Consider the following 17016-nt stretch of genomic DNA (forward strand, 5'->3'; position numbering starts at 1 on the left):
ATACAGAATATATCAAACCTTGACAACCACTAGATCTAGATGTGTAAATAATGATAAAACATCGAAGATTTAGAATAGTAAAATTATTGACACATAATTAAAAACGACGTCTAGACCATCAACATATGAAAACCAGCAACCCGTATCATCAGAGATGGCATTGGCATCTCAACGATTGCCACTCTATTCTCCTGTCATTTCTGTGAGCATTTTCTACGTCATCACTTCGCGACTGCCAAACAGTACTCGGGAGGAATCCACATGGTCAACTGAACTCTATACTGTACTGTTTATTTTTTTCATTTATGAAAGCTGTACATGAATACATGCAGTCATTATACTTTTTAAGTGAGTCAAATAAAGGTCTGCGTGGCGCTGACACGAGCCAGGAGTCACTATAATGGCGCTATTTATGATAAACAGGTAACCTTATGCATATATTACAGTATCTGTTGTTTGCTGCACATTTAGTTCACTGACACAGAACTTCTTAGAGTAAGTTATTTGACCAGTTAAATTATAAGTAATGGTGGTTCTCACTTCAGATTACATCACAGTTAACGTTAGTTGTAAAGTCTGGCATAGAATTCTCCGTTTATCTTACATTTCATCTGAAATTACTTAAAAACACTTCCTTCAAATTACTGTATAATTACCGACTGTATTATTGTATAATTATTTGACTTCCACGAAGTATTTACATTCTTAAATAATCTCATTGCAGAGTTATTTAAGTAAATTGGCGATTAAAAGAATGAAAAATATAAAACAGTAAACAAACATAAAATATGCATTTTAACTTTTACGTTGATATAATTTAACCTAAAATCTACATGTTGAAAAAAGGGTTATTCCGTGTCAATTCAAACAAATTTCGGAAACTTCCCCGGCTCAATTTTTTTATTTTGTTAATATTTTTTCTGTACAAAGACAAACAAAAATAATGACGAAAGTCAAAATATTAAATGTCACAGATGTATATTTACTGAGTAACACACTATTTTGTTGAGGAGGGTCAAAATGAAAAAGAATTTTCACTTGAGTCAATTTAGAGGGGTGTAAAATGACTTTAGAAAGATGGCAGCATTATTATTTTATTTTTACACAGAGATTGGTAGGTCTATTAGTAAAATCTGTTGACTTTAGCAACCTGTGTTGCATTATGCCAACACTGACAGTTCAAAAATAGAAAAAAAGCACTTGTGTTTTTTGGACGCCTGTAACACTTTGCACACAGCTGATACTTTTTTCTTTTAAAGAGGAATATCTAAAAACAAATAATGTTAAAACTAGAAATGTATCTCCTTTTTTTCTATCAGCTCAATTGCATAGAATACACCTGTTTGAGTGCAATAAATATTATTTTTCCAAAGTTTGCATGCCTGTAACTTTAAAAGTATTCAAGATATATTTATATCCTTCTAGATTCTCATTCTTAATAAACTTTTCTTTTGGAATCTTCATTTTTAAGGCCCCATATGGTTCAGTCCCAGAGATATTGGGACCCCAATGTGACTCCATGTCCAAATTGTTGAATTTTACCCATTTTCATTGGTAACATTTTAAACAGCTGAGAGTTATTGTGTTCAGAAATAAAAAAATTGAGCCAGGACCTCTGGTTGAGTTGACACGGAATGACCCCAAAAGAAGTTCATGTTATTTGTCAACAACCCATCATCCCATGTGACACCCAGTCTATTGATGTGTTGTATGTGATCAGGTATTTAGGGGAGGAGGAGGACAGTGAATCTAGCAGAGAGTCTCGATCCAGAGCTTTGCTGGCTAAACTTCAGGAGCAGGTCAAAGCCAGAGAACAGCAGAGCGTCTCAAACACGGCTGATGAAGATGAAGACCATCAGGGGGAGAAAGAACCAAAGAAAAGAAAACGTGAACGGCAAGAGACTGAGGGAGTGCAGCGTAAAGCAAAGAAGAGTGAAAATGTTAATAAAACTAATCTGGATGATGAAGCTGCAAGCTCAACTAAAAAGAAGAAAAAACACAAAACATTGTCTAATGAAAATGAGAGCGTGAATACAGGTAATGCTGGCTTACTACTATGTTTGGCTAACTTTTTGGCACTTTTTAGCACAAATAGGGTACAAATTGGTATTCCATTACTTTTCATAAAACATTAAAGGCATTCCATGTTGCTTAGAGAGTAAATGATTAAATATGTTAGATAAACTATTGTCTAGTATTTAAAATGAAAGCTATGAATATGACATTGCAAAATTTGCCGTATGATACGCCAAAATATTATATCTAGCTTACCACATTTTTGTACAACCCTGTTACTGCAGTTGACTTCCCCCCATTAGTAAATTGAACATACATAAGAGTGTGATACCCAAGAAGTAATATCTTTTGGAATGTTTTTTTTGTTGTTTTTTGCAGCATATCAATAAGACAAGTAAATAATATTTCATTTTCTCAATCTTTACACACATTTAGTGTTGGCTGCATTTATCAAGCTCTCAAGCATTCAACCCAGTCTACAAAGTTATTGTTAGAAAAAATAATATTTTTTTTCTTATTTAAATAAAATACACATATTTTAGTGACTAGAAATCAGCATTTCCAAAACAACTAGCAAGGAAATTTACAACTCTGTTACCAATTCTATCATATTGTTTGTTGTTGTTGTTGTTTTTGCATATTATTTATTTGTCAATATCTTTATTTTAACATTTATTGCTATAAAATAAAATCAGGATCTAAAAATCAAAACTGTTTTAAGCTGTTGGCAGGCAAGGGTTACAAAAATCGCAAACCTCATATAAAATGATTAGTAAATAAAATAGCTCATATGGCATTTAAATCAAATTTCTGATAGGGAAAAAAAATAAGTTTTTAAACTTAATCATCTCCTTTAACTGAGCATTTGTTGGGGAAAAAAATACTTTATTAAGAGTTTCGAACTCTATCCTGTACTGTTTTTGTGGAAATTGCTTTACACAGAAAACTATCATTCATTATAGGAAATAATGAGTTGAATCATGAAAAGTTTGTGGAGATCACCGAAACAAGTGAAAGTGACCCAGAGGAAAGTAAGAAGACTGAAAAAGCTGTGGACCCTCAGATCGATCAGTTCCAAGCAGAGGCAGAAAACAACACTTCCCAGACCGCCTTCCACATCCTGGGTGGGTTCAAAGAGAAGACCGTGCAAAAGGTAGCACTTATAAAAATAAGTTCTGAATGAAACTGTATTGAGGGTAATGTCTTTGTAAAGACCTGTTTTTGTGCTATTGCAGGTCAGAAGAGTATTGCCTCAGTGGTTGGCACAGCCTGACGTCATTCAGAGGGACATGAAGAATAACCTCGTCCCCATCAGTCAGGTGCCAGGCATCTGTCCGATACTGCTGAAGAAGTTACAAGCTAATGGGATACAGAGCTTCTTTCCAGGTAAGAGGGGATGATAATTCACTGGCATTGTATTAAATATAATATAGGCAGATGAACAACCAAATCTGAACGTTTTGTATCCCCAAAAACGTTTCTTAAGAATTTTCTTATCTTTTTTCCTATCTTTTTTCACTCAAAAAAGAAAATGCGGTCATTAATTTCTCACCCTCATATCGTTTCAAATCCGTAAGACTTTAGTTCACACGCATCTAACACTTTGACGTTTCAAAAAGTTCATAAAGAGGTCGTAAAACTCATCCATATGAATTGAGCGGTTTAGTCCAAATTTTCTGAAGATATTCGATCGCTTTATATGATGAACAGATTGAATTTAGTCTTTTATTTAAGATAATATTTATATTCCTGAAAAGAATGTTCTTGTCTTAAATCCCCAAAGGTAAGTTTAATTCATTTATTGGGTTGTTTCAAATATTAAAGTTCCCCTTTAGTCAATAATTTTATCCCTTAAAACTCATCTTTGATCACCAAAATGACATGTAAATGTTTTTTCCTTGAAAAAACATTCATCATGCCTTAAAATTGCTTGAACTTAGCTCTACACCCTTGCCTCATTTAGTATACGCTGTTCTATAAATATGCAAATTAGTCCCGCCTCCACTCACTCACACCAGCTCAGAGATCCACTCGTCGACGTGATTGGTTACAAGGTAGTTTGTGACGTCAGAAACACCAGCGCTTTTAAATAGTTGTTAAACTTGACATGGCGCATTAAAAACACGACTCGGAGCAATTAACTCCCGTTAAGCCAATCACCACAAAATAGTCTTCTCTTATTATGATAACTACAGTAATCTGCAGGCAATGCAAAAAAACACTGAATGTTCACAAGAAGCCATGCCCTTGATGATGCTAGTGCTGTGCTGTGTGTGTGTTGGTGTTTTTCAGTTCAAGCCGAGGTCATCCCTGCCGTTCTCGACAGCGTGAGCTCAGGGCTGCTGCTGGGTCCTGGGGGCTACAGGCCCAGAGACATCTGTGTTTCTGCACCGACAGGGAGTGGAAAGACATTGGCGTTCGTCATACCTGTTGTACAGGTACAAACTATGATTTACATTCCAAAGTATTATTATTTCTCTCTCTAAAATATTGGCATTGAACCTTAGTGGTTAGCACATGTGCTCTGACTCAAATGCAAGTTAAGTTAGTTGGTGCAAGTTCGAATCTAGCTCATGGCATTTCCTGATTGGTTTTGGTTTTTGTCATGAAACCTGCCAAGAACAGAGTTATTATTATTATTATTATTTATGCCTAAATATTAAAATAAACAACATACATTTTCTATAAAATGTATATTATAATGTCTCTTATACTCACCAAGGCATAAATATGTGATCAAAAATACAGTAAAACTTTAATATTGTGAAATATTATGAAAATGTAAACTAACTATTTTCTATTTAATATTAAATATGCATTTTATTCATGTGATCAAGCTGAATTTGCAGCATCATTACTCCAGTCCTTAAAGGGTAACTCTCGTCAGAATTGAACCTAGGCTCTTTTTGTTAATCTACCCGAGGAAAACTTTTATGTAAAAGCATAATTAGAATGGAAACGCCACTTTTAAGTTTGACCGTATTTTCGTTTTAGGTCAAAATGCCTTTTGAATGGGAGTGCATGGGGCACTACTATTATAGTATCAAAATCTATATTTTTAAAACACCAAGAAGGCTCGACACAACATAAAACTGTGCTCGAAGTATCACCAGGGGCTCTACACATGAACTTGAGCATTGACTACATTGTTTGTGTATGCAAAGTTTACTAAAAAGAAAGGTTTTGTACGACTCACTTTATCAGTTAGTGTTTCCGGTGGCTGGAATTTTGTCAGTCAAAAGTAGTCGATCTCCGAATGCAACGTAATGAACTGACTCCATATGAGGAAATGTCATGAACTTGTAATTTCAATGAAAAGCATGATAACTTAGATAAAAAATTATCCATGAATTAATATGGAAACAAGCTTTAGGAGCTTTCCATCTTAACTCTCCTCATGTTACGTTGCATTCGGAGATCGAATACTTTTGATTGACAAAATTCCAGCCACCGGAAACACTAACTGATAAAGTGAGTCGTACAAAACCTTTCTTTTTAGTAAACTTTGCGTACACAACCAATGTAGTCAATGGTGGAGTTCATGTGTAGAGCCCCTGGTGATACTTTGAGCACAGTTTTATGTTGTGTCGAGCCTTCTTGGTGTCTTAAAAATAACGATTTTGATGCTATAATAGTAGTGCCCCTAGCACTGCCATTCAAAAGGCATTTTGACCTAAAACAACAATTCGGTCAATCTTAAAAGTGGCGTTTCCATTCTAATTATGCTTTTACATGAAAGTTTGACTCGGGTAGATTAACAAAAAGAGCCATTACATTGAAAGTGCACGTACTGTGAAATAAAGTGCAACCCTATTTTTGATAAAATAAATGTAGCCTTGGTGAGCATAGAGACTTCTTTCAAAAACAATTTTTGTTTTTTAATTATTTTAGATTTTTGACCAGTAGTATTTATATTTCTGTATGGCACAGACTATAAATAAAAGTGAAAATATATATATTTTTTAATATATATATATGCGTTTGCTAACGCAGGCGTTGTCCAAGCGTGTGGTGCGAGAGATCCGTGCACTCGCTGTACTGCCCACTAAGGAGTTAGCACAACAGGTAATGATTATTAATCATTGATTGATTATTTATCTATTAATTATCTACATATCCACTTAAACTACAAATCTGCCTATATTCATTGTTCATCCTTGATTTCAACCCCACAGGTGTCCAAGGTGTTTAGCTCGTACACTGAGGGCAGCAGTCTAAAGGTGGTCATGATCGCAGGCCAGAAATCATTTGATGCAGAGCAAGCAGCGCTCTCTGAAAACAGGTGAGTGTGTTTGTAGGCTCATGGATAGAGTTGCACTTACAATTGTGAATCACAAAATTGTTGTTTCAAATAGAGATCACGATTCTGAACAGACAACTAAAAATAACATGTAATTTTCTAGAGGTTCTGACAAAATTTGCTGAAGTCTATTTCAGTACTTTTTTTAAAAATCGGTTTTGAGTGAATAATTCAATGACTCGCTCAAATACTTTCATCATTCGTCATCATTTTTTTTCATTACCAGATGAATCAGCGTCTCTGAACGAATCTCTTGAATGAATGATTCAATGACAAATACGTGTTTTAACAGTCACCTGTCGACTCGCCACCTAGTTGTGTAATGATGTATCGATTCAATCATTATTTAGAGCGCCAAGTTACTTTCAAAAGCTTATTTGCTCTATTTTGATTGCTTCTGTAGGCATCAGTGTTTACATCCGAACGTTAATGTTCCGGTTTGATTTTGTCAAAGGTTTAATAGACATGGCTGAATCGTTGTCATTTAGGAATGAGATCGTGTAGGTGTTTGGTTCGAGATTGCGATCTTTTAGCGATTAATCGTGCTGCTCTACTCATGGAGTAGGATAATAGTAGATGCTTTGAATCGCCTAGAATATGTGACTAATGACCACCCAGAGTAGATGAAACTTGATGAACTATAAGTAATAACTTCAGTCATCTCCAAGAGTTTAACCTTTGCGTCTTTGTGTAGGGGAGGTGTTACCCACAGTTTGGCAGATATCGTCATTGCCACACCGGGCCGACTGGTGGATCACATCAATAAAAACAACAACTTCAGTCTGCAACACCTACGATTCCTGGTGAGCATCAGAACAAATCTAAATCTGGAACAATGTTCAGTGAAATCCTGAAGCAATCCCAAAGCAGAGAAAACTGAAGCAATAAACACAATTATATTTATGTTTAAAGACCCCTATAGATCAATATGGGAGTCTTGAGTTTTATTCATTTATCTTAGCTTTGAGGTTATCTAAATGCTATTATACTCATAAATGTTGACTAAATGAACTTTAGCAGATATACAGTACATTACAAAAGCACATTAAACTTTGAGGATTGAGGAAGGAAAAGAGGTAGAGGGAATTACAATAGTCAAATAAGTAATAAAAGTGTGAATAACTTTCTCCAAATCCTAAAAGGACAAAAACAATGTTTAAGAACAAAGTTTAGAAATGTACAACTGATACAAACAAGTCTTCTTTTTTTCGATTTGTTTGACTAATCAAAAAGTCAAGAATAACACAGATTTGTTACTTGAGACTTAGTAAATGGAAAATGATAACCAAGATTATTGACAAGACCGCATCTAGATTAAGGAAAACCAAGATCTTTAGCTCTGTTGAGGGAAGTTATTTGCTAACCACTTTTTATATCAAGACAGTCCAGCAAAGCCTAAATCACTAGACTTCAGAGGAAGATATAGCACTTTTTCAGCAGCATACAAATGAAAGGAAATATTGTGTTTCCTGATAATATTTCCGAGGGGAAGCATATTCAGATTAAAGAGAATCGGCCCTAGAATGGAGCCCTGAAGGACCCCGCTGACAATAGGAGCTAGGGATAGGGCGAGTTTAACCACAGCTACAGAGAAAGTCCTTAACATATCATTAAGGCTAACTGTAATGTTATGTAATTACATTACCACTGTAATGCTGTGTTCATTTTGTTTTTCACTTTTCTCTGTCATGGTATTCTTCTATTTTCTGTATAGAAAATATGTTTATAATAATGTGTATGTTGTAGATTATTGACGAGGCAGACAGGATGATTGACAGCATGCATCAGTCCTGGCTCAGTCAGGTGACTAAAGCAGTGTACAGAAGCCCAGGTGACACGCAGACGTCTTTCTTCAGGAGAATAGTGCCTGGACCAATCACAGTGGCAAGGTAGGATGTCATCTGCTTTGTCCATTATTTCGAACAAAGATTTTCAACCCCACCCACACTATAAGCCTCATTATAACTGCTTCCAATGTACATTACACAACAAATGTAAATCTTGGTGCTCTGGCACCTTATGTTAAGCCATATGTCAATAACTTGGGTGTGGTGTTGGATAGTGCCCTAAAACTTGATAGACAGGTCAACCAAGTTGTGAAGTCAAGCTTTTACCAGCTACGAACCCTGGTAAAAATCAAGTCTTTCCTTTCATTCTCAAATTTTCTCAAAGTAATACATGGTTTTATCACCACAAGGCTGGATGATTGCAATTCGCTTTATTTGGGGATTAGTCAATCGTCCATAAACCGCCTTCAGACAGTCCAGAATGCTGCTGCCAGAGCTTTGAAGGACTGGAGTTATATGTTCCCGTTTACGAACTCCTGTCAGTCACTTCACTGGCTGCCGGTGCGTCATAGGATTCATTTTAAAGTTCTGCTATTAGTTTTTAAGTCTTTAAATGGGTTAGCTCCGTCTTACCTTTCCGATCTGCTGACAGTCCATCAACCTGCAAGAGCTCTTAGGTCTGCAAACTTAGGTCAAGGCTTAAGGCTAGAGGAGATCGAGCATTTTCCATTGCTGCCCCAAGACTTTGGAACAATCTGCCTATTGAAATTAGAACTGCACCCACCCTGTCCATTTTTAAAAACATTTTTATTTGATCTGTCTTATAAAATATGAATGTTGATGCAGTTGTCCTGTTTGTCCTTTTATTCTGTTATTGTTTTTCCTTTTTTAATCTGTACAGCACATTGGTCAATGGAAGTTGTGTTTAATTGTGCTTTATAAATAAAGTGATTGATTGATAAGCCAACCTAGCGACCCCCAGTTTGACGATGTCTGTGCATTCCTTACCATTAAACTTTCAAGTAACCTGGGTCTTGCTCAAAGACCCAGTACCTGCCACAACTAGAACCTGTGACCTGTATTTTCCATTAATTACCTAACCTCTGGTGGCCTGCCACAATCGACTGTATCTCGAAAGTACATTTACACCTCTCATTTAAACATAAAAGCTCTCTAAAATTGTGTCTTGGGCCATTGCTTTGGCAAAGCATCTGTCAATCAAACTAAATTTGAAATCACAGTATGGTATTTTTTTGTGCCCTTTTAATTCAGCTCATGATCCGGTGTTTTCCAAGTCTTCTATTAAGCGTCTCACCCACGCTTTCAGACAAGAGTGTCGAAAAGCAGAGCGAAAGTGGAAAAAAGATAGGCCACAGGTTTCATTTGACATTTTTAAATCAAGTCTGTTCAACTATCAAACGGCAGTAAAAAAGGCTAAATCAAATTTCTTTTCTCAATTAATTTCTGACAACGCTAAGCGACCAAAAGTCTTGTTTGACACGATTGACTCTATTCTAAACCCGACTACGAATATTTTATCTGAGGCCTCTATTGAGCTTTGTGACGATTTTTTAAAACATTTCACTCAAAAAATGAATGATATTAGAAGCTCCATTGTTCCCTCTGAACCATGTCACTTGCAACTGCCCTGTCCTATGAGTTGTCTGTCTAACTTTAAACCTGTCTCTCCAACTCTGCTATGAAGTGTTCTGGTTCTAAGTTAGATATTATCCCGGCTCGTCTTTTTCAGGATGTTTTTTCTACCATTAGTCATATGATAACCGCTATCATAAACAGCTCTTTAGCCAAAGGTGTCATTCCAGCTAGTTTTAAACATGCAATTGTGCAACCTATGTTGAAAAAACCTCAACTTGATCCAGAAATGTGCAGTAACTATCGACGGATCTCTAAACTGCCTTTTATCTCTAAGCTTTTAGATGAAGTAGTTTTCTTTAATATTTTGGACGTGTTCCAATCTGGCTTTAGATCATTACATAGCACTGAGTCAGCTCTGTTGAGGGTTACAAATGATATCTTGCTAGCTCTAGATTCAGGCTCTTGTGTTGTGCTGGTTTTGTTAGACTTGAGCGCTGCATTTGATACCATTGACCACAACATTCTTCTTGAACGGCTAGAATATATGGTAGGTGTCAGGCGCACTGTATTAAAATGGTTTGCTTCCTACCTCGAAAAGAGGACTTTTTCTGTAAATTTAGGAAGTTGTTCCTCGTCATCTGCGCCTGCTTTGGTGTGCCTCAGGGATGTATTTTGGGACCTTTATTGTTTTCCCTTTATATGCTCCCCTTGGCCCTAATTTTTCAGAAGTACATTTCATATCACTGTTATGCAGATGATTCTCAGCTTTACCTTCCAGTAAGGCTTGACACCAGTGCTTCATTTGATGTGTTATTGGAATGTGTAGATGATATCAAGAGGTGGATGACAAATCATTTTCTGCAGCTAAGTGAGGGTAAAACAGGTTTTAATTCTGGGTTGTCCGGCAGATTCCTCTCCTGCTCTGAAAGCCCAGTTAGGTCCTCTCTCAACAAATGTATGCAAACAAATCAAAAACCTTGGAGTGATCTTTGGCTCTTCACTATTTTTTGATAAACAAATTAGTGCGGTTATTAGAGGAAGCTTTTTCCATTTAAGATCTATTGCAAAGTTGAAGAACCTTCTTTCAAGCAAAGATTTAGAAGTTGCAATTCATGCATTTGTAACATCACGATTAGACTATTGCAACTCTCTTTATTGTGGTCTTCCTCAATCTTCACTATCTCGTTTACAAATTGTTCAAAATGCAGCTGCAAGACTTTTGACTGGGTCTAGAAAGAGGGATCATATTTCTCCTGTTTTGGCATCCCTTCACTGGCTTCCCATTAAGTTTAGAGTTGATTTTAAGATCCTTATGTTTGTTTATAAGGTGTTGTCTGGCTGTGCACCAAGGTATATTTGTGATCTTACTGTGCCATACTGTCCTGCTAGGGCACTTAGATCTTCAAATCGCTTGCTTTTAAATGTGTCACGATGTCGCTACAAATTAAAGGGTGATCGGGCCTTTTCTGTGGCCCGGCCCAAGCTTTGGAGGCTCTCCCTTATCATGTGACGTCTGCTCCTTCATTGGACATTTTTAAATCTACTCTGAAAACACATTTTTATTCTTTAGCTTTTGGAAACTTGTAATTGTTGTTTTTTATAGTGTAGTCCTGCTATGCACTATGTACAGCACTTTGGATCAATTTGTATTGTGTTAAATGTGCTTTATAAATAAAGCTGGTTGTTGTTGTTGTTGTTGTTGTCTTTTAGAGCAGCTCAATCCATGTCCTCATGTGCTGTGAGTTTCAGTTATGCTTTTTCACATTCACAATTTTTGTGGACATATGATTACAGCATTTCACTAGATTTGTTATAAGCATTTGTAAACCTGTTCTACCTGCTGTTTTTCACCAAAATAAAAGCTTGGAAGTGAAGAAATTAAGACAGTATTGTAATTTTACCTTAGTAAACTAATAAATAATATACTTATTATGAAATAAATTTTTCATTTACAATTTTTTTTACAGTGCACTTGTATTAAAAAGTATTATATAACTGTCTTAGGAATAATAACAACAACAATGCTACTACTAATAATATTCATAATAATAATAATAATGGCCCAGTCGAGGTCCCCCCACCATAGTCTCACAGAATTCTGTGGGAAACACTGCTGTGACTGTTGCGCTGTTAGTCTCAAACATGCAGTGTAAAGCTCAATGTTTATGTCTGTTTGTTTGTTTGTATGTCAGTTTGTCTCCGCCACAGATTCCTCTGCAGAAGTTGCTGTTTTCAGCCACTCTCACACAAAACCCTGAGAAACTACAACTGCTGGACCTGCACCAGCCTCGTCTCTTTAGTTCCACACACAGCTGTTCAGAGACCTCCACTCAAAGCCAGGACACGTTTAACTTCCCTCAGGGCCTCTCTGTGAGTTTAACGACATTTCCTGAACCATATGATCTACACTGGTACAGTTCTCCTGTGCACACCTTTAACATATGTGAATGTCTTATGCAGGAGTATTACGTCTCCTGCACCCTAAGCAATAAACCGCTCATCATCCTTCACTTCCTGCTTCGGCTCAAGTTCAGTCCTGCTTTGTGCTTCACAAACTCCAGAGAAGCAGCACACCGGTAATGATGGATTTGAAGCTCCAGCACGATGCAGATATAGGATATGTATTTATACACAGGGCTTCAGGCCCTGACTAAAATAGTTGAAATTTTCAAAAAACAAACACTTGCAACAATGAATAGAAATCTAGTCGCCACTGGCAATAGAACTGAAAATCTGATTAATTTTCACAAATCAATCTTTTCAATCAGTCCATTTAACTGAATCAATTTAGCAATTTGTTTACGTCGTTATTTAAAAGTGTTTATTGATGTGCCTACATGACATTAATTACATAACATTAATTACATAAGTAATACTGTATATTGATAAATAGTGTTGCTTATTCTGCAATATGCTATACAGTATGTTTTATTTGGATTTGTCTATATATATATACAGCATATATATATATATATATATATATATATATATATATAAACACACACACACACACACACACACACACACACACATATATATATATATATATATATATATATATATATATATATATGAAGAGTTCAGATGCAAAAGCCTCTAAGTGCCATCTGAAATTTTCTTCTAGAATGATCATTTTTATCAAGCTCGTATATTTAAGTTCAGTAATTTCACTTAAATGGCAATGCAAATTACCTATTATTTGTCAATTAAGTGAAATTACTGAATTTAAATATACAAGCTTTATAAAAATGATCATTCTAGGAGAAAATTTTAGATGGCACTTAGAGGCTTTTGCATCTGAACTCTTCATATATACACACACACACACTTTAAATCAAAGTATTGGGTCGGTAAGATTTTTTTTTAAATAAAAAGTATTTATGCACATAAAATATAGTAAAAAACTAATATTGTAAATATTGTGAAATATTATTACAGTTTTAAATATATTGATAAATATTATTTCAAATAATAAAGTATTATTACAATTTCAAATATATATTTTAATGTATTGCAAAGCTGAATTTTTAACATCATTACTTGTCACATGATCCTTCAGAAATAATTCTGATATGATTTACTGTAACTTTTGCCAATGTAAAATACTTGACTGTCACTTTTCAATTTTTGTTTCTTTCAATGCATCCTTGCCAAATAAAAGTATTAGTTTCTTTAAAAAAAAAAAAAAAACGTAGGTAGTAAATACATAATTTATGGGTATATATTATTTTTTTCATAAACTAATTTAATGAAAAGTGGAAACCATGTCTTTAAATATGTATTTTAAACTCGCAGATTAAAGTTATATGATTGAGTAAAAGAATCTGTGATTGAAGATTTGAGATGTGAATCTGGTCTGGTATGGATATAAAGTATTAATTTTATTTATTCAGTTCATTATACTTTTGATTATAAAAAACTTTGGAGCAGACAAACATGGAAATTCTTTTTAATATCCATGTGTATTATTAATCATGAATAATTCACAAGGATGCGAGGTCATCCACATCAAGGAAAAATAACCACACAGATAAGATGGTGTGTACACGATCAAATTTACACAGGAAGTAACAACTATGTAATGAGTTTTAGCTGTGATCAACTGCCTGTACAACTTCTGTATTTTTGTCTGACTAGACTTTATTTGCTGGTGAAGCTGTTTGGCGGTGTGGAAGTGGCTGAGTTTTCCTCTCGTCTGAGCCCAAGTGAACGACAAAAAACACTGAAAGACTTTGAGCAAGGGAAGATCCCACTGTACGTATTCCTTAATAATGGTCAAAAGTGTGGAAACATTAAAGTTTTTTAATGTTTTTTTAAAAGTAGTCTCTCTATCTCACCAAGGCTGCATTTATTTGATCAAAAATACAGTAAAAATAATCATATATTTGTAAAATTGTTGTAATATATTTTAAAATGTAATTTATTCCTGTGATGCCAAAGCTGAATTTTCATCAGCCATTACTCCAGTCTTCATTGTCACATGATCCTTCAGAAATCATTCTAATAATCAGTTCTTATTATTATCAGTGTTGATTATGATCAAAATTTGATGATTTGTTATTAATGTAATCTTCTCGCTTTAAATAGGGAGAACAATAATTTGTGTGATTTCATATTATTTATTTAAAAAAGCAGTTTCATGTCTATGCTTCAACTGGTCGAGGTCGGGATTTAGAAAGTAATTGGTAATAAGTAATGCGATACTTTTTAGAGATTACAGTAATATAATTACACTGGTGAGCTAATTACACTAGCAATAAATGACTTTTTAGAGTAACTTACCCAAACTGTGTATACATCAATGTATTTAGTGTGTCTGTAATGATGAAATATTGGTGATGTTGTTCATGTCAGGTTGATAAGCACAGATGCTGCTGCCAGGGGCATTGACATCAACAGCGTAAAATGTGTCATTAATTATGATGCTCCTCAATACATCCGGACATACATTCACAGGCAAGTCAAAATATTACTATAAAAATCACATCGAAGAATTATGATTTTCATATCCGTCAGTGTATCTTTACCGCATTTTCACTTGCAGGGTGGGCAGAACAGCGAGAGCAGGGAAAGCTGGGTCGGCGTTCACCTTCCTTTTGAAAGTACAGGTCAGGTTTTTCTCAGAACTGGAATGAAATCTAGCAATTGTGATTTAGTTGTGTTTGTTGTTTCAATCAATTATCAAAGTTTATTATGAGCAAAAAACTATTTGCATGTACAAATAAATAATTATGAGTGACTGTGATTAGTTGCTCTAATTGATTGTCACGTAAATTGTGCTTGAATACCTTTAGCCTTTGTTCATGTTTCAGGAAACGAGGTTTTTGAAGATGGTGTCAGATGCTGGCAGTCCTGGCGTAAAGAGGCAGCTTGTGCAACCAGAAAGTCTTAAAGGCATGGAGGCTCGCTATGAGCAAACACTGGCTGAGCTGGGCAAAGCTGTGAAGGTAAAAGCAAAGCTGCAGAGCTGTCTGAGACCTCTTTGGCAGCTTTTCCAGACATGGATTAAACCTATTCCTGGATTACAGAAGTGCTTTTACTGTTGGACAAGGCTTTAGTATTTGTCTGGGGAACCTGAATTATGCATGTTCACACAGTAGGTTTTTGCAGAATTCAGAATTTAAGAATCGCTCCGTCCTCCAAATTCACGAGTGTGATTATAAATTGGATTGACAGGAATGTGAACTTACTAAATTGCAGTAAATGAAGCCACTTGGGGAATCTCATTAGTCCAAAATATAACTAATTCATTTAATTCATTAAAAGTTCATTTGTTTCTTTATTTTGATTGATTTTGCTCATTTGTTCTCTGATATGTTTTACATTTTAGGCATATTTTTTCAGAAATGTGCTAAATTCATTACTGTCGAAATGTATCATATATAATTTAATACAGCACCACAGAATTTCCACTATCATTTTCAGATAACATTATAAAATTAAATTAAATTAAATTAAAAATGTAATTTTTTGAAATAACATTAAATCAAAATGTAAAAAAATAATAATAATACTGATATATATTAATATTTGGTTCCATTTTGAAGGCTTTGGGGTAAATTATGGGGAATGGTTGTCCATGAAATGAAAGTTCATTATATAATGTATGATATTTATATATTATTACATTATATTTATATTAAACACAATTTTTATAGGTGGCATTTGAAACAATGGTTATTGTCATCTTTTGTTTATGATTTGGTTAAATACTGATAAAATGTGTTCTAAACTATAGCAGCTACATGAATTTTGTTCCATCTTAATTCAAAACCTTAAATTCAAGATTGAATTACAATGATGTATCTGGTTTTGCTTCCTCAAATTCTACAGTAAATGCTACAGTAAAAACCTGTTAATTTGCTAATAACTGTAAGTTACCTTACCATATATGGTGAAAAACTGTAAATGGTTTAACTTTGCAACATATATGCATCTAATTTTATTGTAATACCGTCAAATTTATGGCTTCTGGAATTAAAAACTAAGAATTGTTAGAACAGTAAAATAACACATGACAGATTATTATATTTTCAATAATTTTGTTTCTACTCATTTATGTTATCAGTAAATGGACATTAGGGTGTTTTGTGTTACATTTTCTGTTATTTAGTTAATGTTTATTGCATTTTAGTGTCTCGTGTTTAAGTGCATTGTCTAAAAGTGCTGGCCATGTTTTACGGACAGGCCACTTACAATAAACTTTGATTTCATCTGTATTATCATGGTAGTTATCAGTACATTTTAGTTTGAAAAGCAGATTTTGGTTGTTCAAGTAGATAAACGGTTGTAAAATATATACAGGCACCAATATGACATTCTGTAATACCAGAAATATTGTCAGCATATTTTTTATGATGAATTTTTGGCAACCACAACAACTGCTGTGTTTCTACTGTGAACTGAGCCCGATATATTTACAGTGTTTACAGCCCTGTTACATAGCCACTGCTGACTCACATTTATCTTAAATGTAACTTAACTAATGTTGGTATTTCTTTGTTTTTAAGGAGGAAAAAGCGAGGAAGCGTTTCTGAGCAGGAACTGACTGAACTATACATCTGTTTGCCTTTGAATTATGATTTCATGCCTTGTTTCTTAAAAAAAATGCAATATCTGAACTATAATGTAATGGAATACAAATGTTTTTAATAAAATGTGAAAAGACTCAAGCTTGTGTTTTAATGCTTTGAAATTAAAATGGTAAATTGTATGCCCCGAAGAGCAGTAGGAAAAAGAAATGAAGCGTATTAATGACTAGAGACCATCACTTACTGTTGTGAACTGCCACATGAGATGAGAGACACGTCTCTGCAC

General features: G+C 34.7%; 1 protein-coding gene across 1 annotated transcript; it reads left to right on the forward strand.

The window, feature by feature from the left end:
- Window positions 1-153: 153 nt before the first annotated feature.
- On the forward strand, window positions 154-16871 carry ddx51 (DEAD (Asp-Glu-Ala-Asp) box polypeptide 51). Its single transcript, XM_081348277.1, has 16 exons — window positions 154-423; window positions 1721-2037; window positions 2979-3169; window positions 3252-3402; window positions 4309-4454; window positions 6010-6081; window positions 6192-6298; window positions 7011-7119; window positions 8063-8205; window positions 11892-12069; window positions 12160-12275; window positions 13837-13953; window positions 14554-14655; window positions 14744-14807; window positions 15012-15146; window positions 16710-16871. The coding sequence occupies exons 1-16, from the start codon at window positions 401-403 to the stop codon at window positions 16734-16736; spliced, it is 1998 nt and encodes a 665-aa protein (XP_081204403.1). The 5' UTR covers window positions 154-400; the 3' UTR covers window positions 16737-16871.
- The last annotated feature ends 145 nt before the right edge of the window (window positions 16872-17016 follow it).

Source organism: Scardinius erythrophthalmus (assembly GCF_964197995.2).
Source record: "Scardinius erythrophthalmus genome assembly, chromosome: 20".
NCBI lineage: Eukaryota > Metazoa > Chordata > Actinopteri > Cypriniformes > Leuciscidae > Scardinius > Scardinius erythrophthalmus.

Bases quoted from the DNA above. Each gene is read 5' to 3' on its own strand.
- ddx51 (XM_081348277.1), top strand. From the start codon at position 401: ATGGCGCTATTTATGATAAACAG. The intron at 3,170-3,251 runs GTAGCACTTATA...GTGCTATTGCAG, and splicing joins AAGAGAAGACCGTGCAAAAG to GTCAGAAGAGTATTGCCTCA. The intron at 13,954-14,553 runs GTACGTATTCCT...TGTTCATGTCAG, and splicing joins GAGCAAGGGAAGATCCCACT to GTTGATAAGCACAGATGCTG.